The sequence below is a fragment of the Mobula birostris genome, chromosome 29 (assembly GCF_030028105.1).
Source record: "Mobula birostris isolate sMobBir1 chromosome 29, sMobBir1.hap1, whole genome shotgun sequence".
Classification (NCBI taxonomy): Eukaryota; Metazoa; Chordata; class Chondrichthyes; order Myliobatiformes; family Myliobatidae; genus Mobula; species Mobula birostris.
Genome location: NC_092398.1, coordinates 25,744,906 through 25,769,116, shown reverse-complemented (window position 1 = coordinate 25,769,116; position 24,211 = coordinate 25,744,906). Strand labels below are relative to the sequence as shown.

Here is a 24,211-nt window from a genome sequence, read left to right as displayed (position 1 = left end):
GGTGTGAGTCGGAGGGAGGAGGGGGTGGAGTGAGGGGTGTGAGTCGGAGGGAGGTGGAGTGAGGGGTGTGAGTCGGAGGGAGGAGGGGGGCGGAGTGAGGGGTGTGAGTCGGAGGGAGGAGGGGGTGGAGTGAGGGGTGTGAGTCGGAGGGAGGTGGAGTGAGGGGTGTGAGTCGGAGGGAGGAGGGGGTGGAGTGAGGGGTGTGAGTCGGAGGGAGTTGGAGTGAGGGGTGTGAGTCGGAGGGAGGAGGGGGTGGAGTGAGGGGTGTGAGTCGGAGGGAGGTGGAGTGAGGGGTGTGAGTCGGAGGGAGGAGGGGGTGGAGTGAGGGGTGTGAGTCGGAGGGAGTTGGAGTGAGGGGTGTGAGTCGGAGGGAGGAGGGGGGCGGAGTGAGGGGTGTGAGTCGGAGGGAGGAGGGGGGCGGAGTGAGGGGTGTGAGTCGGAGGGAGGAGGGGGTGGAGTGAGGGGTGTGAGTCGGAGGGAGTTGGAGTGAGGGGTGTGAGTCAGAGGGAGGAGGGGGTGGAGTGAGGGGTGTGAGTCGGAGGGAGGTGGAGTGAGGGGTGTGAGTCGGAGGGAGGAGGGGGTGGAGTGAGGGGTGTGAGTCGGAGGGAGTTGGAGTGAGGGGTGTGAGTCGGAGGGAGGAGGGGGGCGGAGTGAGGGGTGTGAGTCGGAGGGAGGAGGGGGTGGAGTGAGGGGTGTGAGTCGGAGGGAGTTGGAGTGAGGGGTGTGAGTCGGAGGGAGGAGGGGGTGGAGTGAGGGGTGTGAGTCGGAGGGAGGTGGAGTGAGGAGTGTGAGTCGGAGGGAGGAGGGGGGCGGAGTGAGGGGTGTGAGTCGGAGGGAGGAGGGGGCGGAGTGAGGGGTCTGAGTCGGAGGGAGGAGGGGGTGGAGTGAGGGGTGTGAGTCGGAGGGAGGAGGGGGTGGAGTGAGGGGTGTGAGTCGGAGGGAGGAGGAGGTGGAGTGAGGGGTGTGAGTCGGAGGGAGGAGGGGGGCGGAGTGAGGGGTGTGAGTCGGAGGGAGGAGGGGGGCGGAGTGAGGGGTGTGAGTCGGAGGGAGGAGGGGGGCGGAGTGAGGGGTGTGAGTCGGAGGAGGTGGAGTGAGGGGTGTGAGTCGGAGGGAGGTGGAGTGAGGGGTGTGAGTCGGAGGGAGTGGAGTGAGGGGTGTGAGTCGGAGGGAGGAGGGGGGCGGAGTGAGGGGTGTGAGTCGGAGGGAGGTGGAGTGAGGGGTGTGAGTCGGAGGGAGGTGGAGTGAGGGGTGTGAGTCGGAGGGAGGTGGAGTGAGGGGTGTGAGTCGGAGGGAGGAGGGGGGCGGAGTGAGGGGTGTGAGTCGGAGGGAGGTGGAGTGAAGGGTGTGAGTCGGAGGGAGGTGGAGTGAGGGGTGTGAGTCGGAGGGAGGTGGAGTGAGGGGTGTGAGTCGGAGGGAGGTGGAGTGAGGGGTGTGAGTCGGAGGGAGGAGGGGGGTGGAGTGAGGGGTGTGAGTCGGAGGGAGGAGGGGGGCGGAGTGAGGGGTGTGAGTCGGAGGGAGGTGGAGTGAGGGGTGTGAGTCGGAGGGAGGAGGGGGGCGGAGTGAGGGGTGTGAGTCGGAGGGAGGAGGGGGGCGGAGTGAGGGGTGTGAGTCGGAGGGAGGAGGGGGGCGGAGTGAGGGGTGTGAGTCGGAGGAGGAGGGGGGCGGAGTGAGGGGTGTGAGTCGGAGGGAGGAGGGGCAGAGGTCAAAAGGTCGGATCCGGATCTGAAGTTTCCGCTCAAGACGCGGTGACGTCACGCCGCCGCCACAGCGGGGTAGCGGCGGCGAGGGATATCGAGTGCGCAGGCGCAGCCGGGGAGTGAGCAGCTGACTGGAGTCTCGGGACCGAGAGTGATTGAGTGAGTGAACAGCGCGGAGTGAGATGAGGTGTAGGAGAGTGGCGGGTGAGCGGATAGAATGGGAGAGCAGAGGGGATGAGGGGATAGGAAGAGCGGGAGAATGATAGGGAGTAGGAGGGAAGGGGGAGGGGCTGAGGGTGAGATGGAGGGGAGGGGCTGAGGGGGAGGAGGGGATGGGGAGGGGCCGAGGGGGGAGGAGGGGATAGGGAGAGGGAGGGAGGGGCTGAGGGGGGAGAAGGAGGGAGAGGGAGAGAGGGGCTGGGGGGAGAAGGAGGAGATGGGGAGAGGGAGGGAGGGGCTGAGGGGGAGAAGGAGGGGATGGGGTTGACAGAGGGAGAGGAGGGGGAGAGAGAAGGAGGGGAGAATAGGACTGGGGAGGAGAGGGGGAGAATGGGAGGGGAGGGAAGGGGCAGAAAAGAAAGGGAGAGGGTGAAGAGGATGGGAGGAAGAGGGCAGTATGGGGGAAGAAAAGGGGAAGAGGCTGGAGGGGGCAGGGAAGGGAGAGGTGAGAGAGAAGTGTAGTTGAGGGGAGGGGACAGTGGGAAGGGTGGTGGGTAAAGTGGAGAAGACAGAAGGAGAGTGGAGACGAGGGGAGATAGGAAAAGGGGAGAGGGATGTATTAGGGGTTTCAGATTTGGGTGAAGGGGAGGGAGGGTGTATTAAAGGAAAATGGGGTAGGGTTGAACTGAAGGAGAGGATGATGGAGTCTCAGGGAAGTGTGAGTTTGGAGCAAAAGAGTATGTAACGTGTGAGTGAAGTGAGGAGGGATATGCATGGGATGAGGGTGGGGCTGGAGGTGGTGTGGGGCAGACAGGAAGTGTCCCTGATTTGCCCCCTCCCCACCGTTGGCTGACCACTTTTCCCGCTGGTCTGGCCTGCAGGGATGTCGCGGGAAGAGCTCGAAGGTTTCCGGCATAAAATCCGCAAGGAGCTGGACCGGACCGTTGACTTCTGGCTGAAGTTTTCCCATGACCCAGAGTTTGGGTGAGGGGTCCACGGCGTCGGGGTGGGGGGGAAGGAGGAGGAGTGCCGTGGGAGGGGTGGCAATGGAGAGATGAAGTGCCATGGGAGGGACAGTGAGGGAGAGAGTCAGCCCCGTGGGAGGGGACAGTGAGGGAGAGAACTCTGTAGGAGGGGTAGTGAGGGAGTTGGAGAGTACGAGGGGGCAGCGGGGGAGAGAGGGATTATCGTAGGAGGGGAGTTGAGAGGAAGAGGGGGCAGTGAAGGAGAGAGAGCACTGTGAGGCGGTTGCAAGGGAGGAAGAGAGGAATCACCGTGGGAGGGACAGGGAGTGTCATGGGGGTGAGCGCCTTTGGAGGTGGCTGCGAGGAGAGTAAGAGCCATGAGAGGGGCAGCGAGGAGGGAGAGGGATCACTGTGGGAGGAGCGACAAGCTGAAAAGGAGTGGGACGGGTTGGGCAGCAAGGAGGGCGCACCGTGAGAGGGAGGGCAGGGAGGGAGAGGCGGTGAGGATGGAGTCCCTGATCTTTGAGAACTTTACCTCGCAGGGGCTTTTTCACGTGTCTGAGTCGCGATGGTTCTGTCTACGATGAATTAAAATATATCTGGCTGCAGGGAAGACAGGTGAGCGAACAGCTGGGACGAACCCTGGACCAGTGACAGGGTACGCACCCCCTCCACCTTCTCCACACCATCTCCAGTTTGACAATAATCTCGGCTGCTTTACGGTCTATAGGGATCTCCCTGATCGCTTCTCGTTCTCAAAGCTGACTTTGTTGTTGCGTGTACTTGTCCAGCACAGCACAGGGTTTAAGACAAGTTTACAGGCTTGACATATGCAGAAATTCTTCAAAAGAAAATATTAAATTGTGTAATGGGTGGAGGGGCAGGTAGTGTTGCAGAAACAGAGGCTGCAGAAGGACTTGGACAGATTAGAAGAACGGGCACAAAACTGGCAGGTGGAATACAGTGTCAGGAAGTGTATGGTGATGCACTTTGGTGGAAGGAATGAAGGCATGGGCTACTTTCTAAGTGGAGCAAATTCAGAAACCTGAGGTGCAAAGGGGCTTGGGAGTCTGCGTGCAGAATTCCCTAAAGGTTAACTTGCAGGTTGAGTCGGTGATAAGGAAGGCAAATGCCATGTTAGCGTTCATTTTGAGAGGAGTAGAATTTGAAAGTGAGGATGTAATGCTCAAAGTTCAACATAAATTTTATACTACTTATGTCACCACATACAACCCAGAGATTCATTTCCCTGCGGGCATACTCAGCAAATCTATAGAATAGTAACTATAACAGGATCGATGAAAGATAATCAAGGACACAACCCACCCAGCCAACACACTTTTCGTCCCTCTTCCCTCTGGGAGAAGGCTCAGGAGCTTGAAGACTCGTACGGCCAGATTTGGGAACAGCTTCTTTCCAACTGTGATAAGACTGCTGAACGGATCCTGACCCGGATCTGGGCCGTACCCTCCAAATATCCGGACCTGCCTCTTGTTTTTTTTTTTTGCACTATGTTACTTCCCCTTTTCTATTTATGATTTATAATTTAATATTTACTATCAATTTGTAAACCAGGGAGCGGGAAGCGCAGAATCAAATATCGCTGTGATGATTGTTCGCTCTAGTGTCAATTGTTTGGCGACAATAAAATAAAGTAAAGATCAACCGGAGTGCAGAAGATCACAAACTGTGCAAATACAAATAAATAGCAATAGGTAACGAGAACGTCAGATAACGAGATGAAGAGTCCTTAAAGTGAGATCATCGGTTGTGGCAACATCTTGGTGATGGGGCAAGTGAGTGTAGTTATTCCCTTTAGTTCAAGATCCTGATGGTTGAGGGGTGGTAACTGATCTTGAACCTGGTGGTGTGAGTCCTGAGGCTCCTGTGCCTTCTACCTGATGGCAGCAGCGAGGCAAGAGCGCGGCCTTGGTGGTGGGGCCTGAGGATGGATGTTGCTTCCCTACAACAGCGTTTCATGTCGATGTGGTCAATGGCTGGGAGGTGTTTACCTGTGAGCTGAATTCACTACCTTTTCAAAGGCATTAATGAGCCATTGTAATAGATTGATCAGACCGCAGTTAGAGTATCGTGAGAGATTTTGGGTCGCTTATCTAAGTACTGTGGGCACGTGGCCAAGTGGTTAAGGCATTGGACTAGCGACCTGAAGGTTGTGAGTTCGAGCCCCAGCCGAGGCAATGTGTTGTGCCTTTGAGCAAGGCACTTAATCACACATTGTTCTGCGATGACACTGGTATGGGTCCTAATGCCCTTCCCTTGGACAACATCGGTGTCATGGAGAGGGGAGACTTGCAGCATGGGCAACTGCCGGTCTTCCATACAACCTTGCCCAAGCCTGCGCCCTGGAGAGTGAAGACTTTCCAGGCGCAGATCAATGGTCTTGCAAGACTAACAGATGCCTTTACCTAAGTAAGGATGTGCTGGTCACCCTCAGAGGTTGATGAGGTTGATCCCAGGAATGAAAGGGTTAACGTGTGAAGAATGTTTGATGGCTCACTGGAGTTCAGAAGAATGGATGGGGTGGGGGGGAGATCTCACTGAAACCCATCGAATATTGAAAGGCCCAGATAGAGTGGACATGGAGAGGATGTTTCCTATAGCGAGGGAGTCTAGGACCAGAGGGCACAGCCTCGAAGTAGAACGGTGTCCCTTTAGAACAGAGACGAGGAGGAATTTCTTTAGCCAAAGAGTGGTTCATCTCTGCAGTTCACTGGGATATTGAAGGCAGAGAGTGATATGCTTTTGATTGGTTAAGCGTTTTGGGGAGAAGGTTGAGAGGGATAATAAATCAGCCATGACGGAATGGCAGAGAAGACTCGATGCGCTGAATGGCCTAATTCTTTGTTCTGCATAGATGTTTAATTTTACGTGCCCTTTCTTCGGTGTCCTGGCTGATTTTTGCACGGTTTATATTGTGCGGGTTGTCTGTATCTGCCTGCTTGAGATGCCCCTGCAAGCAAGCTTCCCATTCTCACGAGACTCTGCAGATGCTGGAGATCCAGAACGACTCGCGCAGCAGGTCAGGGGTCATCTGTGGAAATGAATAAGCAGCCAACGTTTCGGACCAGCACCCTTGATAAAGGGTCTCGGTGACCTTCGCTCGTGGGCAAACGTGCCATTTCTCCCCGTGAGTCTCCTCCACACTCCCTTGAGCACAAGCACATCCTTCCTCCACTCAGGAGGTCCTGCACACAAAACGCTGCAGAAACTCAGCAGGTCAGGCAGCATCTACAGAGTGGAGTCGACAGTCGACGTTTCGGGCCGAGACCCGTCATCAGGACTGGAAAGGGAGGGGGAGGAAGCCAGAGTAAGAAGACGGGTTGCAGAATGGAGGGGAAGGAGGACAGGCTGGCAGGTGATAGGTCAGACCAGGTGAGGGGGAAGGTGGGTGGGTGGGTGGTGAGGAGGTACACTGTAAGAATTTCACTGTGCACTCGGCGGTGACTTGATTGGATGCGTGTGTACACCGACTTGTTAATGCAAATATCAAATCGACTCTGACAGTGGTGTCAGAAAAGAGGATGCTGTCCAAGTTGCATGCCATCTTGGACAATGTCTCCCATCCACTACATAATGTACTGGGTGGGCACAGGAGTACATTCAGCCAGAGACTCATTCCACCGAGATGCAGCACAGAGCGTCATAGGAAATCATTCCTGCCTGTGGCCATCAAACTTTACATCTCCTCCCTTGGAGGGTCAGACACCCTGAGCCAATAGTAAACACAAAATAATCTGCAGATGCTGGGGTCAAAGCAACACTCACAACACGCTGGAGGAACTCAGCAGGTCGGGCAGCATCCGTAGAAAAGATCGGTCGACGTTTCGGGCCGACCTGCTGAGTTCCTCCAGCGTGTTATGAGTGTTACCCTGAGCCAACAGGCTGGTCCTGGACTTGTTGCCTGGCATAATTTACATATTACTATTTAATTATTTATGGTTTCATTACTATTTAATTATTTATGGTGTAACTGTAACGAAAATCAATTTCCTCTGGGATCAATAAAGTATGACTATGACTAAATCAGCCAATCATGTTAGATTAGATTAGATTATGAGGACACACAGTCCTCTTTTATTGTTATTTAGTAATACATGCATTAAGAAATGATACAATATTCCTCCAGTGTGATATCTCAGAAACACAAGACAGACCAAGACTCAAAAACTGACAAAAACCACGTAATTATAACATATAGTTACAACAGTGCAAGCAATACTTTAACTTGATGAAGAACAGGCCATGGGCACGGTAAAAAGTTCAAAGTCTCTCAAAAGTCCCACATCTCACGCAGACGGGAGAAGGAAGAAAACTCTCCCTGCCATGTCCAACCACAGTCCGACTCTGAGTTGTCCGAAAACTTTGAGCCTCCGACCAGCCCTCCAACACCGAGCACCATCTTTGCCGAGTGCTTCGACTCCAGCCCCGGCCACCAGCAGCAGGCAAAGCCGAGGATTTGGGGCCTTCCCTCCAGAGATTCTCGATTGCACAGCAGCAGCGGCAGCGAACCGGGCATTTCAGAAGTTTCTCCAGATGTTCCTCCGTGCTCTCATGGCTGTCTCCATCAAATCAGAATTGTGCACAGCCCCCATTTAACAAATACAATATCATTTCACCGGAGAGGCAGCAACTCAATGCATAAAAGCACGCAGACATGATTTAACAAATACAATATCATTTCACCGGAGAGGCAGCAACTCAATGCATAAAAGCACGCAGACATGGTCAAGAGGTTCAGTTGTTCAGAATGAGGAAGAAACGTGATCTCAGTGACTTTGACCACGGAACGATTGTTGGTGCCAGATGGGGTGACAGGATTTAAGCGCTGTTCCGAATTGGAAAGGTTGCAGCAGCATCAAGCCTCAGAGCGCGTGGAAGTAACCGAATCCGATGTTTGGCGACGATTCAGCTACCGGGCCAGATTGGCAGGGTCTGAGGCGAGGGACGACCAGTTTAGCTTGCTGCTCGGTCCTACGCTGAGCTGAGGGTCTGTGAAAGAACTCTCCCTTCAGAACACTATTTGCTCGTGTTTATTCTCCCCCCTCTCTGCACGTTGGGTGTGTCATAGATTTTTAAAAATGGGCTCTGTTGGGTTTCTTTGTTTCCGGGCTGTCTGTTAGGAGACGAATCTCAAGGTTGTATGTGTACATACTTTGATAATAAGTGTACTTTGAACTTTGGGTATCTCAGAAACTGCTGATCTCCCGGGACTTCCATGCACAACGGTCTCTAGAGTTTACAGAGAATGGTGTGAAAAACAAAAAGAAAACATCCGGTGAGCAGCAGTCCTGTGGGTGAAAACGAGAGAGGTCAGAGGAGAATGGCCAGGCTGGTTCAAGCCGACAGGAAGGCGACAGTAGCTCAAATAACCACGTGTTGCAACAGTGGTGTGCAGAAGAACATCGCCGAACACACAACATGTCGCACCTTGAAATGGATGGGCTACAGCAGCAGAAAACCACAAACATAAACTCAGTGGCCACTTTATTTTGTGTAGGAGGTACCAAGTAATGTGGCCATTGAGAGTATGTTCTAAAATGTGTTGATAAATTTGAGAAATGTTTGACACGAGGGGTATAATTTTAAGCTGATTGGAGGAAAGTATGGTGGGGGGGGATGTCAGAAGTAGGTTTTTTACACTGAGGGTGGTGGGTGTGTGGAACGTCCTGCCAGGGATGGTGGTGGAGGCAGATATATTAGAGGCATTTAAGAGACTCTTAGATAGGCACATGGATGAAAGGAAACTGGAGGGCTATGTGGGAAGGAAGGGCTAGATTGACCTTAGAGTGTTACCAGGGCCAAAAACCCTGTGCTGTTCCATGTTCTAGGTTTACGAGCCTGCTAGATCGGGGTGCGATTCCCGCCGCTGGTTGTAAGGAGTTCATCACCATGTGGATTTTCCCCCGAGCAGTCCGGTTTCCTCCCACGTTCCAAAGCCGTATTCCAGCGGGAGTCTTGTGATGTGTAAAACGTGTCCTTGTCGCCCTCCCTCCACAGGTCTGGACTTACTGCCGGCTTTACCGGAAAGTTCCTCGCTTTCGCCGACAGGAATTGCTGGATGCAGCGACAGCTGGTAAGACCATAAGGCGTAGGACCAGAGTGAGGCCATTCAGCCCATCGAGTCTGCTCCGTCATTCCAACATGGCTGATTTATTATCCCGCTCAACCCCATTCTCCTGCCTTCTCCCTGTAACCGTTGACACCCTGACTAATCAGGAGGCTATCAATTTATACTTTAAATATACCCAGTGACTTGGCCTCCATAAGCTGTCTGCGACAATGAACTCCACGGATTCAGCACCCTCTGGCTAAGGTAATTCCTCCTCACCTCTATTTGAAAGGGACCTCCCTCTATTCTGTGGTTCCGTCCTCTGGTCCTTGACTCTCCGCACTATCGGAAACATCCTGTTCACATCCACTCCGTCTAGGCCTTTCAAGATTCGAAAGGTTTCAATGAGATGCCCTCCTCCTCCTCATTCTTCTAAGCTCCAGCAAGTTCAGCCCCAGAGCCTCAAACACTAACCCTTTCATTCCCAGGATAAAGCTGGTAATCCTCCTCTGAACCCTGTCCGACGCCAGCACATCCTTTCTTAGGTAAGGGGCCCAAAACTGCTCCCAAGTGAGGCCTCACCGGTGCCTTATAAAGCCTCAGCATTACATCCTTGCTTTTATATTCTACTCCTCTCAAAATGAATGCTAACGTTGCATTTGCCTTCTTCGCCACTGTCTCAACCTGAAAACTAGCCTTTAGGGAATCCTGCACAAGGACTCCCAAGTCCTGTTGTGCCTCAGGTTTCTAAATTTGCTCCCTGTTTTAGAAAATAGTTCACACCTTTATTCCTTCTGCCAAAATGCATGACTGGACACTTCCCTACTCTGTATTCCACCTGCCACTTCTTTGCCCAGTTTCCCAATGATAGAGTTTACCCCGAGGTATGGTGGGCCGCCCTTGTTGCCCCTCCGCAAGCTCTGTGCTTCCCCCTTACCTCCCCTCCTGCGGTCCGGTGCTCCCTCCTCACCGTCACTCCTGCGGCATAGCGCTCCCTCCTCTCCTCGCCGCCCCTCCCACCGTTCCTTAACTGACATGTCGGGTGTGTGGGGCTGTTGGTTCCCTCCCTCAGGCGGGGAGTTCCTGATGCGCCACTCGGCGGCCTTTGGCGAGGGCCAGAAACGGGCTTTCTGTGTCAGCCGGGACGGAAGAGCGGTCAAGGTCCAGCGAACCATCTTCAGTGAGTGTTTCTACGTGCTGGCTATGGACGAGCTGTGGAGGGTCACTGGGCAGGACCTATACCAGGTATGCCGATGGTCTGCATGATGGAATTGGTGACTTTGCTGCAAAGTTTGCGGGCGATATGAAGTTAGGTGGAGGGGCAGGTAGTGTTGAAGTAGAGAGGCTACAAAAAGACTTAGAAAGAGTCATCCACACTAGACCGGATAATTTTGAAAACACCGGTTTCGCGTAAAAACGATAGGCGTCCATACTAGGTGTTTTTAAAAATACCTCTTTCCACTTTAAAATGGCTGTTTGGGCGAATCTCCTCCTACTGGGCATGTGCAGGACACACACACACAGAAAACAAGTGAAGAGGAAACGGTATATTTGGGGCACGTTTGTCCAGTTACAGACTAGAAAAACTTAAAAGGAAATTGCGAAACAAAAGACTTGGTGCGCGTTTGTCCAGAAACATTTCCTACAGCCATAGTCTCTTCACCGATGAAAGGGACGACAGCTACAACTAAATGCAATGAGGCTTGTAACTGGGCAAAAGTGAAATTTGTTTGCCTTTACTTTTGCCACGTCTTTATGTATTATTTTGCTGTATTTTACACGTGCAATAAAACGAGTTACTGGGCAAAAGTGACAATTGCATCTATTGACTGTTTGCACAAGCAATACATTAATAAAGCACCTTGTTCAATGTATAAAACATGTCTGCATCAGTGTTAGCTTGTATTTCCATACAATGTTACGTTAGGCTGTTACACACCTATTGTCAGATATCGTTGTGGTGGTGTTGGAGGCTGCGTTCAAGAAAACAATGAAATGTCGCGCTGCCGCCTCCATTTGTTCCGGCGCCTCAGTTTTAAAAATAGCCGGTTACCCCGTACACACTACGCCGGATATTAGGCGTTTTCAGATTAATTCACTCTGGAGAGCGTTTCTGAAAAGCTCCATTTTCAGGGGAGGAAAACGCCGTTTCAGTGTGGACGGAAGTTCAAAACGAAGAGAAAAAGCTTCAGCTATGGATTTATCCGGTCTAGTGTGGACGTAGCCTTGGACAGATTAGGAGAATGGGCAAAGAAGTGGCAGATGGAATACAGTGTCAGGAAGTGTATGGTCACACACTTTAGTAGAAGAAATGAAAGGGTTGACTATTTTCTAACTGGAAAGAACATACAAAACACTGAGGTGCAAAGGAACTTGGGAGTCCTTCTGCAGGATTCCCTAAAGGTTAATTTGCAGGTGGAGTCTGTGGTGAGGCAGCAAATGCAATGCTCGTATTCATTTTGAGAGGACGAGAATATAAAAACAAGGATGTAATGTTGAGACTTTAAAGCACTGGTGAGGTACTTGGAGTATTGTGTGCAGTTTTGGGTGCTTATCTGAGAAAGGATATGCTGACGCAGGAGAGGATTCAAAGGAGGTTCACGAAAATGATTCCAGGATTAAACGGCTTGTCGTACGAAGAGTGTCTGAAGGCTCTGGGCCTGTATTCACTAGGCTTCAGAGGAATGAGGGTTGACCTCATTGAAAGCTGTCGAATGGTGAAAGACCTCGATACAGTGGACGTGAAGTGGATGTTTCATATAGTGGGAGAGTCTAAGACCAGCAGACACAACCCAAGAATAGAGGGGTGTCCTTTTAGAATGGAGATGAGGAGAAATTTCTTCAGCCAGAGAGTGGTGGATCTGTGGAATTTGTTGCCGCAGGCAGCTGGGGAGGACAAGTCTTTATGTATATTTAAGGCATTGGTTAGTCACGGCATGCAGGGATCTGGGGGGGGGGCGCGGGGGGGTAGATCAGCTATGATGACTCGATTGGCCAAATGACATAATCCTGCTCCTACACCTTCGGGTCTTGTGGAGACCCTCTGTATTTGTCTGTATGTGTATCTGTACGTCCCTTTTCCCTCATCCTCCCTGTCTCCCCCTCTGTAATTGAGAGACTGCCTGAGCATGCTTATGTGTGTGTGTGTGAGAGAGAGAGTGTCCCTGTGTGTGTGTGTGTGTGAGAGAGTGTCCCTGTGTGTGTGTGTGAGAGAGAGTGTCCCTGTGTGTGTGTGTGTGAGAGAGTGTGTCCCTGTGTGTGTGTGAGTGTGTGTGAGAGAGAGTGTCCCTGTGTGTGTGTGTGTGTGTGAGAGAGAGAGTGTCCCTGTGTGTGTGTGTGTGTGTGTGAGAGAGAGTGTCCCTGTGTGTGTGTGTGTGTGAGAGAGTATCCCTGTGTGTGTGTGTGTGAGAGAGTATCCCTGTGTGTGTGTGAGAGAGAGAGTGTCCGTGTGTGTGTGTGTGTGAGAGAGTGTCCCTGTGTGTGTGTGTGTGTGTGAGAGAGTATCCCTGTGTGTGTGTGTGTGTGAGAGAGTATCCCTGTGTGTGTGTGTGTGTGTGTGTGAGAGAGTATCCCTGTGTGTGTGTGTGAGAGAGTATCCGTGTGTGTGTGTGTGTGAGAGAGTCCCTGTGTGTGTGTGTGTGAGAGAGTATCCCTGTGTGTGTGTGTGTGTGTGAGTATCCCTGTGTGTGTGTGAGAGAGAGAGTGTCCGTGTGTGTGTGTGTGTGTGAGAGAGTGTCCGTGTGTGTGTGTGTGTGAGAGAGAGTGTCCGTGTGTGTGTGTGTGAGAGAGTATCCCTGTGTGTGTGTGAGAGAGAGAGTGTCCGTGTGTGTGTGTGTGTGTGTGTGTGTGAGAGAGAGAGTGTCCGTGTGTGTGTGTGTGAGAGAGTGTCCGTGTGTGTGTGTGTGTGAGAGAGAGTGTCCGTGTGTGTGTGTGTGTGTGTGTGTGAGAGAGTATCCCTGTGTGTGTGTGAGAGAGAGAGTGTCCGTGTGTGTGTGTGTGTGTGTGTGTGTGTGTGAGAGAGAGTGTCCGTGTGTGTGTGTGTGTGTGAGAGAGTATCCCTGTGTGTGTGTGAGAGAGAGAGTGTCCGTGTGTGTGTGTGTGTGTGAGAGAGAGAGTGTCCGTGTGTGTGTGTGTGTGTGTGTGTGTGAGAGAGAGTGTCCGTGTGTGTGTGTGTGTGTGTGTGTGTGTGTGTGTGAGAGAGAGAGAGAGAGTGTCCGTGTGTGTGTGTGTGTGTGTGTGTGTGTGTGAGAGAGAGAGAGAGAGTGTCCGTGTGTGTGTGTGTGTGTGAGAGAGAGAGAGAGACCGTGTGTCAGTGTGTCACCCTCTCGCTCTCCTGTCCGCAGAGGGAGGCGCTGTTGATGATGGACCAGGTGTGTCACTGGGTTCGGGTGGACCCGGCTGGGCTGGGCCGCCCCCATCTGCCCGGGGCCCCGGACACCAGCTCACTGGCGGTGCCCATGATGTTGCTGTGCCTCGTCGAGCAGCTCGAGGAGGACGTGTCGGAGAGCGAGCAGAAGTACTGGGAGGTTGGAGATTGGAGCGTGCGGAAAATCCTCCAACACCTGCAGGTAAAGGATCAGAGCAAGGTGAGGGGCTCGACTGGGATGTGTGGGGCAGAGGGGAGGAACCCAGGCCAATTTCTGCCCTCCCAACCCTGGGGTCATTGGACAGTGACGGGGAGGCAGTTTGACTGTTCCTTCCCTGTCCTCCTCCACCTCACACTCGCCTATGACCCCTCAATCCTCCATCCTCCTCCTCCCCCCTCCACTCCCCTTCCCCCGCTCCACTCCCCTTCCCCCTTCCGCTCCCCTTCCCCTTCCGCTCCCCTACCCCCCTCCGCTCCCCTACCCCCCTCCGCTCCCCTTCCCCCCTCCTCTCCCCCCTCTCCCCTTGCCCCTCCATTCCCCTCCCATCCTCCACTCCCCTCCCATTCTCCACTCCACTCCCCCACCTCCCCTCCCCTCCCCCCACTCCCCTCCCCTCCCCCTCCACTCCCCTACCCCCCTCCACTCCGCTCCCCATCCACTCCCCTACCCCATCCACTCCCCCTCCACTCCACTCCCCCACCTCCAATCCCCTTCCCCCGCTCCACTCCCCTTCCCCCTCCGCTCCCCTACCCCCCCTCCGCTCCCCTACCCCCCCTCCGCTCCCCTTGCCCCTCCATTCCCCTCCCATCCTCCACTCCCCTCCCATTCTCCACTCCACTCCCCCACCTCCACTCCCCTCCCCTCCCCTCCACTCCCCTCCCCCACTCCACTCCCCTCCCCCACTCCACTCCCCTCCCCATCCACTCCCCTACCCCCCTCCACTCCCCTACCCCCCTCCACTCCGCTCCCCATCTCCACTCCGCTCCCCATCCACTCCCCTACCCCATCCACTCCCCTACCCCATCCACTCCCCCACCTCCAATCCCCTTCCCCCCTCCACTCCCCTTCAGACCCCATCACCCTCGTTTTCCCAAATGCTTGTTCCTCCTCCCTCCCTGCCCCCTGCCCTTGCTCTGTGTTGTATACTCAGTGATAGGGAGCAGGGACCCTGGCTGATTCTACTCTCCGCTCCCTTTCAACCTCCCCCACCCCTTTCAAACCCCCTTTCACCCCCTACCTCTTTTCATCCTCCCACCCCCTCCTCCCCCACCACTCTTCTCCCTCCCCCCCGGCCCCAATGCAGAGGGACGGAACGGCTGTGCTGGAGACTGTGTCCTCCGAAGGGAAGGAGCTCCCGGGGAGCCAGGGCAGGCTCCTGAACCCAGGTACAGGCCATGCATGATTCCCAGGGCCCGGTGCTTTCCGGACCCCCCCGGGGTGGGGTTCCCTCAGCCGGGGAGGGTGAACTACAAGGCCTGGTCCTACTTCTCTTGGGATGGGAATTCCCTGGGGTGAGGGAGGGGCTTGGAGGAGGGTGACGGAGAGAACGAGAGAGAAGTGACAGAGAGGGGGTCAGTGGAGGTGAGAAGGGAAGGATGGGGACAATGAGACAGTGAGGGTTTGACAGACGGGAGGGAATGAACAGCGAGGTAGGGAGGAGGGACGGTAGGAGGTTTGGTCACAAACGGAGGGGACAATGAGGGAGGGGAGGGGATGTGGGACGTGCAGTGCACTGGAGGCAGACCTGCTCCAGCAGTGTCAGGCAGAAGGGGCGAGGAGCGTGTGCGGACAGTGGGACAGGCCACACGCCAGAGGACAGCTGGTTTCTCCTGCGATGGGGAGAGAGAGGACCGGGTGTGGGGAGGCGGGGTGTGCGTGCGCGGATGGTGTACTCACCCTTCTGGTTGGACAGGCCATGCGCTGGAGGCCGGCTGGTTTCTCCTGCGATGGGCGGAGGCAACGGGCTCACAGGAGCTGATGGCGACGGCGCTGGAGAGGTTCCTGGTTGGACCATTCTGCTTGGGCTGGGACCAACAGCACGGGGGGCTGTTCTCCTTCCTCGACGTGAATGGGCTCCCCCCTACCCAGGTAACATCCCCCTCCCCTCCCCTCTCTGGGGGATGGAAGTGATGGGGAAGGGGGTTCGACGGTCTCTGTACAGTGGAAAGGTTCTTACACCCGCCGCCACCCCCTCAGAGAGGGAGCACCGGACGTCCATGGTCTCCCCCTCTCTCCCTCCCTTCCCCATGAGTTGTCCCACCTCCCAAATGAGGACACCCCACCCCGTGGAGTCTCGGTCCCCTGCACCCCACCCACTAGCCCACTGGTTTGTTGATTCTTCAGTTGCTGGTAAAGCATGGTCCTGACAGGTTTTCTCAACCCCCCCCCCCAACCATTCTTCGCCCTTCCTCCCCATCCTCCCTGGTCCCCTCCAATCTCTTGCCCACCCCTACACCCCCCTCCTTTTCTCTCTCCACCCTTGAGCTCTCCCTCGCCTCCCTCCCCACATTTGATCACTCAGTTAATGGAGATGCCTGAAGCTCTGTAGATCTGACAAGTTCTTTACTTCCCCCTCCCCTATCCTTCCACCCCTCCTTCCCTCCCCTTCTCATCCCCATTCCCTCCCCTTTCCCCTATTCTTCCACCCTTCCTCCCCTCCCCTTCTCATCCTCTTTCCCTCCCCCCCCCCAGCTTGAATGGGACATGAAACTCTGGTGGCCCCACACCGAGGCGCTGGTGGCCCTCCTGTTGGGTTACCAGCTGAGCCGCGACCCCCGGCTCCTCGACTTCTTCCGCCAGGTCTTCGACTACAGCTTCAGCCACGTGAGTACCGCCCGTCTGAGCCTCTCACTACCTGACGTTTCTGCTCTCCGCAGCCCCCAGCAACCCCCTCGCCTCCCTTCCCTGTGCAGTCGCGGTCGCGTGGGGCGGGTGCGGGGGGGGGGATGTCCACCCATCATTCGGATCAAGTCCACGGTCTGTTGTACCCGACGAGTCCCTGGCTTGCCTGAGTCTCACAGACTGTCCGTGGAGCCCGGTTCAGAAGGAGGCCCTTCAGCCCAACTGGTTGCTGACACTCCCCTTTCCCATCCAAGCTGGTCACATCTGCCCACGTTTTGACCCACGGTCCCCCTAAACCAGGTTAATGGCAAAGGTCTGTGGCATTAAAAAAAAGCTTGGGAACCCCTGCCATAAAGTTTTCCTATCAACAGTCTTGTCCAATTGTCTTCAAGTGTCACGTTCTTGCATCAATCGCTTCCTCCACTGTAATGGGGAACATCTTCTCCACATCACTCTATCTAGGCCTTTCAATAATGGATAGGTTTCTCCGAGAATCCCCCTCCTCTCATTCTTCTAAACTCCAGTGAGGCTTACATGACGCAATTTGGTGAATTCTGGTTAATTGGGACACGTCGGGACCAGTACATTTTGGCCCAATTAAGCAGCTGCCATAATTGGCTGAAGTTTAATGGGAATAGTGGAGGTATAAAAAGGACAAACTACAGTAACAAATTATGTATTTAAATAAAATACAGAGCAAATTAGAATACTACCAATACAACCACAGTACTATAAAACTGTGTATTAGTTCCTAATAGTTATCGACTGTAAATGAACAAAATCAGAGCAGACACCGACAGTGGACTGCCTTCATACAACACTATCGACTATTGCATCCTGCAAATCTTCATTTTCATTGTAACATTCAACATGGTTGTCGGTACCTTCAAATTCTAACTTGCTGAAGTAGTGAAATCGTTTCATTCTCACTCCCGGCCATTTCTGGCATCTCCAAGCCCGAAAGCTTGAAATGGCGGTGAGCAAAACAGTTCGGGAATTGTCTTGCTGCTTATTCCACGCCGACTCTCCATGACAAAAGTCACTGGTGTCCGAACATAAACACGCAACTGATGCTATTTAAAAACTGTTCAGTCCAATCGCTAGAACCCAACAGGCATACAATTACATGTGACTGGTGCTAATCAGAAATGCTTCAGTAATAGTCTCCTGTCCAAACTGAGCGGTATATAGTGTCCTAAATAAACGAAGGGCATCCCGGCTATTTTCTTGATTAGTTTTTGTTTTATTTTAACAGTAAGAGGCTGTCCTGATTACACAGTACTCCAAGTACAGTCTGACTAAAGCCTCAGTTTTCCAACGTTTCTCCTGCAGTTTCCGGATCAGGAGCACGGAGAATGGTACGGCTACCTGAACCGGCGTGGGGAGGTCACCCACACCTTCAAGGGAGGACCTTTCAAAGGTACGTCTGATCCCGGCACACTGACAGAGTTGGGAAGGGTTGTGGAGGTGGGGGAGCCCGGCAGGGTGTATTGGGTTCTGATGTTCTGAGTTCTTTCGGAAGTCAGGAAAGAGGCACAAAACTTACTGCTTCACAGTCACTATTCCCACTAAGCTGCTCAGATGCATAGCTGCGCAGTAGCAGAAATGCCCCCCTGCACATAGCCTTTGTTGCCACGCAGCTGGAAATTTTCTTCTACATAATGTGCTGTGCAGTTTTCAGGCCGTGTAAAAGTCCCCTACTCTGAGCAGTGGTTGGTCTGTGCAGCTGTAAAAAAAAAAAATAAGATGGAACATTGTATCACGATCGTTTTATTAAGCATTAAAAGAACAGAGTTATAACAGACACTGATAGAGGTCTAGTAAGTGAAGAGAGGGAGAGACGAAAGATGGCGCAGCCTCCTGGTCAGCTCTTTTCATCCATTCAAATTCACAGATAAGAGTCATCCAATCTTAGAAGCCTTATTCAAATAAAGCAATACCAAGAGAAGCTTCTAGAATCGTGTGGAAAAACTAAGAAACACATTGAACAGCTGCACATATATACTGTGGCCACTAGGTTCGTTCATTATGAGCCGTGTCGTATGACGTGGGCGTTCATGGTCTTTCCATGAATATGATTGTTCTTGGCAAATATTTCCACGTAAGTGGTTTGCCATCATTTTCTTCTGGGCTACTGGTGACCGCAGCCATTATCAATCTCTTCAGAGATTGTCTGCCTGGCATCAGTGCATAACCAGGACTTGTGATCTGCACCGGCTGCTCAGACGACCATCCACCACCTGCCCCCATGGCTTCACGTGACCCTGATCAGGGGCTAAGCAGGTGCTACACTGTGTCCAAGGGTGACCTGCAGGCTAGTGGAGGGAAGGAGCACCTCACACCTCCTTTGGTAGGGATGTATCTCCACCCAAGTATATAAGTAGTTATATAAAATACAAGCAGAAAATTAATTGTTAACAGTGAAGAAAATAACAATTGAACAGCCTTATCCAAGAATTAAATGCCCTGGTCCAAAAAAGGATATGACTCTGCCTTTCATGCTCTTATAGGGTGCTTCCATCTGCCCCGCAGCCTCTACCTGTGCGAGACCATTCTGGACTCTCTGCTGGCAGAGGGTTCGATGTCCTGAAGAACGGGTGGCTTCCAGGAAGGCGAGGCTCCTCGTTCCTTCCCCCACACCGCTGGATCAAAAAGGAAAGGGGCAGCCAGGAGCCAGGCTGTCGACCTCAAGGAAGAAGTCCAACCCCCCCCTCCACCTCAACCTTTCAAAATTAGCTCTGATTCTCCAGCTTTCCAAGTACGGAACTTATTCACAATGCACAAGGCGACGGTGTGGAGGGAGCTTCACCGCGTCTGACGCTGGGAGTGTGTGATGGGACAGTGTGGAGGGAGATTCACTCTGTGTCTGACGCTGGGATTGTGTGATGAGACAGTGTGGAGGGAGTTTCACTCTGTGTCTGACCCCGGGAGTGTGTGATGGGACGGTGTGGAGGGAGTTTCACTCTGTGTCTGACCCCGGAAGTGTGTAATGGGACAGTGTGGAGGGAGATTCACTCTGTGTCTGACGCTGGGATTGTGTGATGAGACAGTGTGGAGGGAGTTTCACTCTGTGTCTGACCCCGGGAGTGTGTGATGGGACGGTGTGGAGGGAGTTTCACTCTGTGTCTGACCCCGGGAGTGTGTGATGGGACGGTGTGGAGGGAGTTTCACTCTGTGTCTGACCCCGGGAGTGTGTGATGGGACAGTGTGGAGGGAGCATCAATTTGTGTTTGACCCCGGGTGTGTGAAGTTGTTCCTTGTATTTCAATATTTTTTACATAGTGTTGACATAAAGATTACAGCACATTCTCTTTGCGGGGGACACTCCCCTATCCACTCCAACACCAGCAGCCCCACAATGCCTGTTCGGAACCAGGGGTCACCCTGTTTTCCCTCTCTAGTGACACCTGGCCACAGATGAGTCCTCTGAGGAGGAGTAGGTGGTCAGCTGCGACACAGCCCCCTGCCCGGCCTGTGACCAGGATCCACGAGTGACCGAGAAACACCCCCCAACCCCCGAACACACCTCCCCCCCCCCACCCTCCCACCTCCGGAAGCAGGTCTTCCAAAGTTTGGTAATATAGGGGGTGGGTGTGCCCAGAACTGGAGGAAAATTACCTTTCTCAACTGAAATGCTAACAGACAGCTGGCCCCGTTCCCCATCTCATAATACTTATGTGTTATCTAAGTGTTCCTTCCGCTTTATATGTGAGCAACTCATTCAAGGCATCCCTACACTTTTGTAGGTTTTTCCAATCATCCTTGTTCAGTGTTAATTTGTGCCTTTTTTTCTAATCTTTTTATTTCACTTTGTAACTGATTATATTTTTCGTTCTGATATTTTTTCATTTGAACAGCCAAATCAGTACATTTTCCCCTAATCACAGCTTTTGCACCTTCCCGCAGTATCGAGGGGGAAACCTCCCCATTGTCATTTGTCACAAAATATTCGTCAATGCACTGTTTTGGTTGATTATAGGAAAAGGGATCCATCAACGAGGAAACATTGAGTCTCCAATATTTAAAATGCCGCTCAGAAGCTACTTCCCGTACAAGTCTAACAGGAACATGATCTGACAATAACGCATTCCTTCACCTGATGTAGATTCTTCTTTGGGATGCAAGTAAGGTCAATTCTTGAATATGAGCCACAGGCTCCTGATACATGACTAAAATCCCTGGCACCTGGATTCATTGCTCTCCAGCCATACTAGCCCAAGCTCATCCAACATAATTTTTACTGCTTTCGACTTCTTGCTTAGAGGATCCCCATTCCCAGGTAATTTATCCAAATGCCTATTAAGAATACAATTAAAGTCTCCTTTAACAGTACCCCTAGCTTCCCTGGCAAGTAATAAAGCTACTTCTTTGGAAAAGGTGGGGTTAACTTCATTCGGTGCATAAATGCTCATGATGGTAAACTCTGCACCTCCCATCGAGTCCAAAGCTAACACATATCTACCCTGCTTGTCTTTAACCTCTTTTTCCACCACAAAATAAACTGATCTGTTGATTAATATTGCAACTCCTCCCTTTCTACTTTTAGGGCAAAATGAATAATAGACTTGATCTACCCACTCTCTTTTTAATTTTTTGTGTTCCATATCTCCTAAATGTGTTTCTTGTAATAGAGCAATAGGGCAATTAAGTTTTTTCAACTGAGCCAATATTTTTTTCCTTTTAATGGGGTGATTGATTCCATTAATATTATAACTAATAATGTTCAAAGTGACCATGATACAATATCTCTCTTAGTACATCACCATCCCCCTCCCACCTTCAACCAAACCCGGCAGTTTTATAGTACAATAACTGAAAGACTTGTGATGACCTGTCAATGCCTAGAGAACGACTTACTAAAGAATGTAACCCACAAAACACAACAAAACCAAACAAGACTTCCAGAAACCCAGTTGGCCTTTTAAAATTCCTGATAAAACAAATTATTATGACTGCTTTTTCTCCTATCAAGACCACCCCCGATGATAATTAGGCAGAGAATAATGCCACATGCTTCTCTGTGGGGAACACACACACAGTGCTGTCATAGCTACAAACCACGGGGAAAACATATCCCCCTGGTTGAGTTGTTGCCCTTCCTTGGCGATTCCTTTTCCTTTTGTGTCTGCTTAATAAAATTTAACTCACCTCCCCCCACCACCACGAAACTACATTGTATATCAAAATATGCCAGTTACGCTGGTAAGTAGCTATGCATGTTGGCGAAGATAGTTAAATATCACTCACGCCCAGAAATTATTAATCAGTCCAAAGAAGACACTGTTCATAATACCTCCTCCTTTGAAAGAAAGGATGTAATCGGCCTCTTCCTATGTCAGGAAAGCTCTCATGTCTGCCTCCGGTGCAGTGCTTCCTCCTCCTCGCCCCCTCCGCTGTACCCGCCACACCTCGCTGATGAGCCGCTGTTCCAGCTTCTCCCTCCCGCTCACCGGCACGGAGACGCCCAGGTTGTTCAGTGTGGGTAAAGCTTCAGTCAGGGAAGGAAAGGTCTTCACTCCAGCATCCGAGTTTACTCTCAGCTGCGCTGGGAAGCGACAACTTGCCTGCCCACCTTCCTCCTTTAGCTGTTTGATCACGGCGCGCGGCCTTTTGCTGCTCTTCTTTCCTGGACCTCGGGAGAGTCGTCCTGATCAAAATAGATGACTCTGCCTTGAAACGTGACTTGTTTTTGAGCCCATGTTTGACGCAGTACTGTCTCTTTTACAGTATAATCGCACAATGACGGAGCGCGGTGGTGCAGAGGGCGCCGGCTCTGTGATCAGCGATCAGTGGCCTCTCTCAATGTGTAAATTTAAGTCCTCTGGCAGCCGAAGCGTCACTTTAATTAACTGTTTGACAAACCCCACCATGTCTCCTTTCTCACTACCCTCGGGTATCTGATAAATTCTTAGGTTATTTCTTCGTAAGCGGTTCTGGAGATCATCGCAAGCTGCGGTGAGAGCGGCTTCTCACTTCAACAGGTATTTAAGTGCTCTCTCATGCCAGAAACATGCGTCCTCGTTAGCCCTAATTCTGGACTCAGACTCGGCAGATCTCTGCTCAAGTAGGTCCAGTCGTTCCTTCAGGTCTATCACCAAGGTCTCCAGTCTAGATAGGGATGCCTTGATGTCTGAAAATGACTCTCTCGATTTTCTTTTCTCAGCTCTTTCAACTCGCATAGTATCACGGCCATATCTTTCTCCTCGTCGTCTTTGCTAGCTTCGGCCTGTTCTGGAGCTTGCTGTATCTTTTTGTCTTTGCTTTCTCTTTGTATTTCCTGTTTTCCAGTGTGTTTTGAAGTCAGAGATGCCATACTCGTGTTCCTGTACCATTTACTTGGAAAAAATGTCTTTCACAGATGGTCAAAAGTAACGTAACAGCTATTATTCCTGGAGTTTCATGGGAGGGAATGCGAGGCAGGTCAATACTGAATCATGGTGTCACCGGAAGCCTCAACTGGAGGAAAATTAAATCAAGAGGATTAGAAGATTAAACTTGTCTCACAGAGCACTACAGCACAGAAACAGGCCCTTTGGCCCCTCTAATCTGTGCTGAACTTTTATTCTGCCTGGACCCATTGAAGCACACCTATACCACAAGCTTCCATACCCCTCCATCCATGTACCTGTCCAAACTTCTCCCCGTGTTGCATCCACCACTTCTGCTGGCAGCTCGTTCCACACTGAGTTAAGCCGTTTCTGCCTCAGGTTCCCCTTAAATATTTCACCTTTCACCCTAAACCTGTGACCTCTAGTTTTAGTCTCACCTAACCTCAGGGGAAAAAGCCTGCTTGCATTTACCCTATAATTTTGTACCCCTCATAATTTTGTACACCTCTATCAATCTCCCCTCAATCTCCTACTCTTCAGAGAATAAAGTCCTAACCTATTTCTCTGTAACTCAGGTTCTCAAGTCCCAACAATATTCTTCTAAATTTTTAACATAGAACAGTACTCTTTGAGATCAATTTGACCCTCCCCTCCTACATCATCGCCATCATTATGTGTATGATGTCATCATTATGTGATGTATAGTATGACATCATTATTTGCTGTGTCACATGAAATCATTAGGTGCTGTGTCGTATGACGTGGGCGATCATGGTTTATCCATGACCACAATTATTCTCGGCAAATCTTTCTACAGAAGTGGTTTGCCATTGCTGCCTTCTGGGCAGTGTCTTTACAAGATAGGTGACCCCCAGCCATTATCAATACTCTTCAGAGATTGTCTACCTGGCGTCACCAGTCGCATAACCAGGACTTGTGATTATACACCAGCTACTCATGATCGTCCACCATCTGCTCCCGTGGTTCCCATGACTCTGATCGAGGGGCTAAGCGGGTGCTACACCTTGCCCAAGGGTGGCCTGCAGGCTAGCAGAGGGAAGGAGCACCTTACACCTTCTCTGGTAGAGACGTATCTCCACCCCACCACACATCCCTCCTACATAGCCCTCAATTGGTCTCTGTGCATCGAAACATAACAGTGAAGTGCGTTGCCTCGCATATTCCATACCTACACTGAGCAGGGAGTCCTCCAGGTGTGGGAGGGGAAGGGAGAGGGCTGTTTGTGAACTAGCTGAGGGGCCTGTCGCACAGCACTGCTCTGTGCCCTGGATCCCAGGCAGAGAGAGACCTCCCCTATTCTAGACGTATTGCAGGGGCTCGATAGTAGATGGGACGGACATGGAACGCCGGGAAGGGGGTGGGGGTGGGAGAAGCTCTCTCACCCGTGAGGGGTGGGGAAATCTTCACAATTCCCCCACCCCCACACTCCCTGTTGGGACCCTCAGTAGCTGAGTGCATTCAATCCCGGAACCAGTAGATCACCGGGTGAGCGGGGAGCCCGAGGGGACGTGGGCTGAGGAGCGTCGCAGAGCACTACAGCAGGCCATTCGGCCTATCTAGTCTGTGCTAGATCAGTGAATTTAACAGCTTGCTGACCATTCAGAAAGGGGTGGGGTTTGATTGTGTGTTTGTGGGGGGGGGGGAATGGCGCATGCACGTCCCAGGGGCGTGGACTGCGAGCAAGGGGGCTGACTACTGTATGACACGAGGCTTCACCTGCCTCCATTCCACTGAGCCACTCCGCCTGCATGCCCCATTTCCC

At 52.1% G+C, this 24,211-nt stretch overlaps 1 protein-coding gene across 7 annotated transcripts; it reads left to right on the top strand.

The window, feature by feature from the left end:
• Positions 1-1,785: 1,785 nt before the first annotated feature.
• renbp (renin binding protein) lies at positions 1,786-24,058 on the top strand. 7 transcript variants are annotated; one of them, XM_072246278.1, is made up of 11 exons: positions 1,786-1,856; positions 2,738-2,840; positions 3,364-3,439; positions 8,840-8,915; positions 9,964-10,136; positions 13,235-13,459; positions 14,562-14,643; positions 15,171-15,346; positions 15,950-16,081; positions 17,432-17,519; positions 18,632-24,058. In XM_072246278.1, the coding sequence occupies exons 2-11, from the start codon at positions 2,740-2,742 to the stop codon at positions 18,931-18,933; spliced, it is 1,431 nt and encodes a 476-aa protein (XP_072102379.1). In that variant the 5' UTR covers positions 1,786-1,856; positions 2,738-2,739; the 3' UTR covers positions 18,934-24,058. The 7 variants fall into 7 exon arrangements, with proteins under 7 accessions (XP_072102379.1, XP_072102380.1, XP_072102381.1 ...); XM_072246279.1 differs by having other exon boundaries at positions 18,610-18,782; XM_072246283.1 differs by lacking the exon at positions 2,738-2,840 and having other exon boundaries at positions 1,800-1,856; positions 3,364-3,479.
• The last annotated feature ends 153 nt before the right edge of the window (positions 24,059-24,211 follow it).

Excerpts from the sequence above, each read along its gene's own strand:
- renbp (XM_072246278.1), top strand. The coding sequence starts at position 2,740 with ATGTCGCGGGAAGAGCTCGAAGGTTTCCGGCATAAAATCCGCAAGGAG. Across the intron at positions 8,916-9,963 it reads GCTGGATGCAGCGACAGCTG|GCGGGGAGTTCCTGATGCGC; the intron begins GTAAGACCATAA and ends TCCCTCCCTCAG. Across the intron at positions 15,347-15,949 it reads ATGGGCTCCCCCCTACCCAG|CTTGAATGGGACATGAAACT; the intron begins GTAACATCCCCC and ends CCCCCCCCCCAG.